At 40.8% G+C, this 6,732-nt stretch overlaps 1 protein-coding gene across 2 annotated transcripts; it reads right to left on the bottom strand.

Annotated features, from left to right (window-relative positions):
* Positions 1–787: 787 nt before the first annotated feature.
* si:ch1073-357b18.4 (uncharacterized) lies at positions 788–6,198 on the bottom strand. Of its 2 annotated transcripts, XM_019358133.2 has the most exons (5): positions 5,677–6,198; positions 5,471–5,539; positions 2,863–3,155; positions 1,618–1,927; positions 788–1,539 (listed from the first exon to the last, which is right to left on the bottom strand). In XM_019358133.2, exons 1-5 carry the CDS (start codon positions 5,897–5,899, stop codon positions 1,046–1,048), a joined length of 1,389 nt encoding a protein of 462 aa, XP_019213678.1. In that variant the 5' UTR covers positions 5,900–6,198; the 3' UTR covers positions 788–1,045. The 2 variants fall into 2 exon arrangements, with proteins under 2 accessions (XP_019213678.1, XP_019213677.1); XM_019358132.2 differs by having other exon boundaries at positions 788–1,927; positions 5,677–6,196.
* Positions 6,199–6,732: the final 534 nt, after the last annotated feature.

Genomic DNA, 6,732 nt, shown 5'->3' with positions numbered 1-6,732 from the left:
CCCCTTTAACAAAATGTAAAATGAAAATATTAAAATGTGCGTATTTACTTTCAACAATGAAAAGTAATCAACTACACTTACACCGGACCTATGTAGTATTTTGAGAGTACATCAGGTAAATGGTTCATTTTTCAGCTACATTTCAATGAGATATTGTATTTTTAACTGCAACATTTGTCTGAAAGGTATAATCATTATCCAAAGATCAAATGATGCCTTGGTGGCAGTCATTTTTTCATTCATTAATGAATAAATAAAGCACCTTGAGGCGACTGTTGTTGTGATTTAGCATTATATAATAAAATTGAATTGAATTGAATTGAATAAATGAATCTTGTCTCCAAATCCTCAAGAAACATCAGCTAATTCAGACTCACACAGACTCATTGCCATGTTTAACAGGATGCAACTAATCTTACTGGCTGGTACTTTATTTTAGGGTTGACTCTGTGATCATAACATTTGCTTTTAAGACACATACAGTTAACATCCTACAAGCCTACATGGAACCTGAGATTATCTGTTAGGTCGCTTATGAGGATTTCCTGTTAAAACCTAAAAATGAAAAATAACAGGGATGATTCAGAGCCCTGCTTATGAAGCTAAAACCTTGTTGTCATTTAAGATTCTTTATTAAATGAATGTTTGGGGATTTTCTAGGCCTTGATAATATTTTAATGGTTGATTTGATTGCATGTAAAGTTTATTGTAACTTTTTAGTAGTTAATTGCTATTTTATTCTTGCAATCTGGGGACAAAGTGTTCAAAAGACCACAGCTTTATGGTACATATCCAAAGAATCTTTTTATTTGATGTTAGTGAAGCAAACTAACATATTTACAATGCACAACAATTTAAAAGCACGGAACAATGACTCACCTTTGTGTTTATCTGTTATTTACTTAGGAGGTGGTCAAATTCGCATTTATATTAAATTATGCTCATTAAAGTAGCATTATAGTGCATGAGAGCTTCATAAGGAGGATCTCAGGTGGGAAAAAAAAACAAGGTCAGGAGATTCTACTTTCCAGGCTTTCACCGTAGATTATTTCCGATCAGCCAGCCTCTGTAGGAGGGCGATGACTGTGTCCTGTTTGGAGGAGAGCAGCTCCAGGGCCGTGGCTATCCTTCCTAGGGACTCGGACATTCGCACCTCCCTCCTCTCCCGCCTCTTCTCTCTGGCTTCAACCCTGCGGCGAGCCACTCGATCGAGGTAGGCCTGCTCCTCCTGTCGCTTCAGAATCTCTTGGAACAAAGTGGAGCCGCCTTGCTCCGCTTTCGCCTTCTGGTTCTGTCCTTCAGTTCCAGACACAGTTGTTGTAGACAAAGAGGTGGCAGCAGAGGAAGTGAGGCAGGAGGACGTGAGGGGGAATGAAGAGGAGAGGCCGAGGAGATTCTGGCTTTGGGTGAGCGATGTTGTACTCAGGCGAAAAGGGATGACACCTGATGAGATGGATGGAGCTTTGCGGCTCGTGTAGCCCAGTGTGTTGAGGTCTGTGTTACTGGCGGAGATGAGGGAAGGGGATGTGGTGGCTGTTTCTGTAAAACAAGGCGAGGAAATAAAAGAAGGAGCTGGCACAATGGTGGCTGGGTGAATACTAGTAGTAACAATGTCACCATTGAGGACGATCAGGGGCTTGAGGTCTGGAGCATTAGTTGAGCTAATGGTCGCTGCAGTCACCGACGTACTGGCAGCGCTGCCAGCACTGGAGCCCAGACCTACTGAGTCCACACCACCACCACCAGCAACAGCAGCGAAGTCACTGCTAGGACGGATGATGGTGGATGTCGGCTGTGGAAGCTGCAGGGGCTTTGCAGCGATCTTAGCCAAAGGAGCAGGCAGTGTAGAAACCGTGCTGCCGCCTTTGTTTCGTTTGTTGTTGACGATCTGAGTGCCAATGGTGTCGCAGAGGGTGGCGTCCATCAACTAGGGTGGAACAAGACACACAAAGATATGGAGAAAGTACATCAATGAATACATCAAACAGCATTGTAATCCATGTCTTACAAATACTAGTTAACAATGTAACCGTATGCTGTCTTAGGCTGACATTAAATCTTGTTACTTTATGTTATAATCCTAGCTATTTCTGCTGTACTTCCTCACAGTTGTTCAGATTAAACATCCCTGTACAAGAACTATTCGTCATTTAACCCTGTGAGGTCCTTAAAGTCTTTCCATCTCTATATTGACTCAGTTCTCTTATGGTATTAAAAACTGTATAAATTCAGTACCACTCTTTATGATACAGTTTTTCAAATGGGCAAGAGTAAGGATTTGGGAGTGACAGGGTCATGGGCAGCCAAGGGGCACTGATCAGGTGGGGAATGAAAGCTGGGCCCATGTGGTCTGATCCAACAGATGAGCTACTGTAGCTCAAATTGCAAAAAAAAGTTAATACTAATTCTGATAGAAAGGTGTCAGAATACACAGTGCATCACAGTTTGTTGCATATGAGGCTGCATGGCTACAGACCAGAAGGTGTCCTAGTCTGAGAGGTCTAGTGGAGCCCATGCTTAGACTAGGCCTGTACTCTCCATCGACCACACCTTCCAAAATATATAAAGCAGCTGTCTCTTCTTTCTGCACCATTTTTTAATATCTATATATATATATATATATATCTCTATATATATATATGTGTGTGTGTGTGTGTGTGTGTGTGTGTGTGTATATATATATATATATATATATATATATATATATATATATATATATATATATATGTGTGTATAAGGAGAAAAGAAAGAGGGCTAGAAAAAATTCATAGCAACTATGTCCAGCTGTGAGGTTTACTTAAATCAGTACAAAATGTCAGCAACTATTTTTTGTCCCCAGGTTTGTCTTCCCGTTAGACTCACATCAAAGAACTCCCAAGACGTCTTAGCATGTCCCGTCTCCCGGCTGCGGTCTTTAACCCTCTTGTATGTCACAATGAGGTTGTTCCACTTGCGACGGATTTTCTCAACAGGCAGTATGTGCCCCTTGGAGGCCATCTCCTCTTGAACACTCTGGAAGAGCTGCGAGCGTTCCCGAGTCTCATAGAGACCCCAGCGACGCCCGACGGCCTCAATCAGACACAGAACGGCTTTGGAAGAGAAATCCGAGCCAGAGCAAAGCGTCTTCTCGGAAGGAGCAGGGGGCATTACTGAAGCTGGGAGAGAAAGAAAGCGACTTGTGGTGTCACTTCATATGTAAGATAAATGGGTTAAACTGGGAAAAATCTTATATACATACAGTTGTTATCAAACGTTTAGATCCACTCATCATGGGCGCGAATATCCTGGTAATTCTGGAATTTTAATGATTTCTTTGAACTGCTCTTTTTCCAGGGTAGATTTACTGTACGGCAGCAAGTTTGAATTTATTTTGGATTTTATCTAAAACATCTAAAACACACAGTCAGTAGTAAACATACAGGTGCAAATATATAAATATACTCAATTAATTCTTTTAATAAGTGAAAATTCTATAAAGCCCTTAAACTTGACAAGGCTATTAGTGATTGACTATAACTGGTAGTTTCCCTTTGCCATCATAAAAAGGATTTGTTTAATAGCACTCACTGGTTTGAACAATACAAGACAGTTATGTACAGATACCAAATACTGTACATAAGTGAAAGTTATTTGGATGTGTCAGCACTTTGCTAAGGTCTTGAAAAAGACCCAAACTGTCACCCTCAAATGAGAGACGAGTGGTCAGGATGTTTAGGAACAACCCAGGAACAACCAGTGCTCACACGTGCCATGGAATCCGGTGGAAAACCGGCATCACTGTCCACAGTGAAGTGAGTTTTACATTGCCATGGACTGAGAGGGTGCTGACCAAGATAAAAGCATCTGGTCAAAAATCAGCACCTTCAAGCTTATCTGAAATTTGCAGCTGCCCACATGGACACGCCAAATGTCTTCTGGAGAAAAGTTTTGTTCCCAGACGAGACAAAGATTGAGTCACAATCAGGTATGTTTGGAGGAGTGAAGGTGAGGCTTTGAAATCTAAGAGCACTGTGCTAGCTGTCAAGCATAGTGCTGGTAGATTCATGCTCTGGGGCTGTTTTGCTACCAGGGGTAAATCAGGATTTGAGGTAAAACTTGAAAATAGAATGTCCAGTTCTGTCCAAGTTTGAACATACAGTTGAAACTTGGGCCCAGTTGGATGTTCCAACTGGACAATGATCCCAGACACACAGATAAACTGGTTTTGGAATAGATAGAGTAGACAAACATTAAGCTTCTGGAATGACCTTCCCAAAGCCCCGACCTGAACCCTTCTGAATATCTGTGGACAACACTTAGAAGCTGAGTCTGCGCCACGAAACCAACCAATTTAAATGAATTCTACCAATTCTGCCAAGAAGACTGGTCAAATATTCAGCCAGAATTATGTCAGAAAAAGGGACATTAGTGGGGGTGTGTGTAAATATTTGAGCCCGTATGTAATGTTTGATCCTGTGTAGGTTGATGAGTGGATGTAAACTTATGACCACAACTGTAGTTACAGACCCTGAAAACTGCATTTTCTGTATCTGTAATTTCTAATGAGAGATTTTCGACATTTCTGTTTTCCCTCTTGTCATTGGTTTGACATGTGCGGGGGTTAGTTTCAACAGCCAGAGTCAGAATTTAGCAACATTTGATGAGCTATCAAACACCCCAACATCTGTTGGGGTGTTTGATAGTTCCCCATCAAATCTGACCAAAACACACACAATCCCAGTGATGCAGAAGGTTTTTAATTGTGAAGGATAAGAACTGAATGGCTAAGACTTGAACCCAAGTTTTCGGGGACTTTTTCAGGGGCATGAAATAGGCAAAAAAAAACATGGTGTATCAAAAAGAATCATCTGATTTCAGAAGGCTATATTTTTTTTTAACTAATAGACATAGAAGCTTGCATTAAATTTTAAAATGCATAAGTGAATGTAAAGTCATACACACAAAATTTACAATGTTGACCAGTGCTTAATATGCCCACCTCCAGACCGACGCATCCAATTTCAAAATGCTTTAATTCCACAGTCGTTCACCTAAAGAAACACGTACTCGCTGCAGTGACTCCAGACATGCTCAAAAAGGTATGGGATGAGTTTGACATATGCTGTGTATCCACAGGGGGACTTATTAAGCACTTGCGTACGCTGTAAGTTTATATTCAGCCATTACTTGCATAAAAGTATAACCTTTTCTTTTCAATGCACCTTGTATAATAGCATTTCTATGGAAATGATTAAAAAAATGACATGTTTGAATTTTTCAGGGAGGTTATTCAAATTCCTTTTAACAGTCACGGGATTTAATGTGTATATGTGCGGATACATCATACCATATCATCATTTTATATGGATTAGTAAAAGAGGTTAATGTACACAAGTGTTGACAGTTATTACTTCTGCCAGAAAGACTTCAGTCAGTTATGTGTTTTGTTACATTCTTACTGGTGCTCTCTCTCACTTTGAATCTTACTTACCTGGAGCTATCTTCAGGTATGTTTTTCCATCCCCAGATGTGGTGAAGAACCGCTCTGTGCTAACAGGGTCTGATGACAGAGCAGATAAAAGCTACATAATCTACTGAAAAACAACAGATTTTGAGTGGCCGTTAAAAAAACAAAACGAAAAAGGAAGCAAATAAACGAGGCCGAATGGCCATAAATCATCTCAGGTGTGCACTCACACAGTAGTACAGGAGTAGTTGTCGTGGCAGCTTGCAGCTCTGTGTCAGCCAGCTCCTCTGCAGTCTGTTCCCCTCCTCCTCCTCCTCTGCATGCGGTATCTCCGCAGGGCGCAGGCGACTCCTGCCTGCCCAAAACCAGCGCAGATGCATTTTCATCCACCGCTTCAGTTTTCACATGCAGCGCTGCGACGTGGTTGCTGCCTCCTTGCAGATCTCCCTCCATGGCTGACACGGAATCAAAAAAAAAAGGAAAAAGGAGCAGGAGCTGAAGAGAGAGAGCTTGTATTGTCTGCGCAGGCGTTGAATTGAGGAGAAAGTTTGGAGATCTCGGCTGTTAATCGATGATGCAGACTTCAGCGTGAAGTCGTGCAGCCAAAGTCATGACTGATTTAGCTGTGCGCGTGATGGACAAATGCCACCCCCTGCATGTTTTTCCGTGAGGGGCACGGAAATGGCTGCGCTGACCACCTCAGCTCAGCCGACGGATGCGCAGGGCGGCTGCGCAGCTCTCAGCAAGGATTTGCTGCTGGCAACCGTGACGGTGACGTCAGCTGACCGCACGTTTGGCACTTGTTTAGTAACAAAAAACAAAAAAATAATTTTCAAAATAAGAAAATAATCCGGATTTAGCTGTCAACGTGCCATACGAAGGGGAAAATTCTGCACGTTTTATTCCATTAATAATAATAAATATTAATAAATTAAAAATAAATAATACTAAACGAGGTATCAGAAAAAATGCAATTTATTCTTTTCTTATTTGTGGCGTACACAACAAACATTTTATTTAAAAAAAACCCCACATGTTACAGATAACAGTAAAAATTAATTGAACTGTAGTGGCACAGTAGTCCTCTTTGGACTAACAGATTTTAATGGTATATACAACATCAGTTATATGTGAAACAAAGTTAGGGCAAACAAATGAAACTGGGAGCATTATATACATACATATCTATCTATATATATATATATATATATATATATATATATATAATGATCATTTTAACTTGACTTTTAAATAGGACTAAAGCTGTTTTTGGTTTCAGTGCACAA

This window comes from Oreochromis niloticus, linkage group LG4 (genome assembly GCF_001858045.2).
Source record: "Oreochromis niloticus isolate F11D_XX linkage group LG4, O_niloticus_UMD_NMBU, whole genome shotgun sequence".
NCBI lineage: Eukaryota > Metazoa > Chordata > Actinopteri > Cichliformes > Cichlidae > Oreochromis > Oreochromis niloticus.
The sequence above is the reverse complement of the archived record's forward strand: the minus strand, read 5'-3'. Positions and strand labels throughout refer to the sequence as shown.

Coding starts and splice junctions, on each gene's coding strand:
- si:ch1073-357b18.4 (XM_019358132.2), bottom strand. CDS start 5,899: ATGGAGGGAGATCTGCAAGGAGGCAGCAACCACGTCGCAGCGCTGCAT. Junction 5,540..5,676: donor AACTACTCCTGTACTACTGT/GTGAGTGCACAC, acceptor CTCTGTCATCAG/ACCCTGTTAGCACAGAGCGG. Junction 1,928..2,862: donor CGTCTTGGGAGTTCTTTGAT/GTGAGTCTAACG, acceptor GTTCCACCCTAG/TTGATGGACGCCACCCTCTG.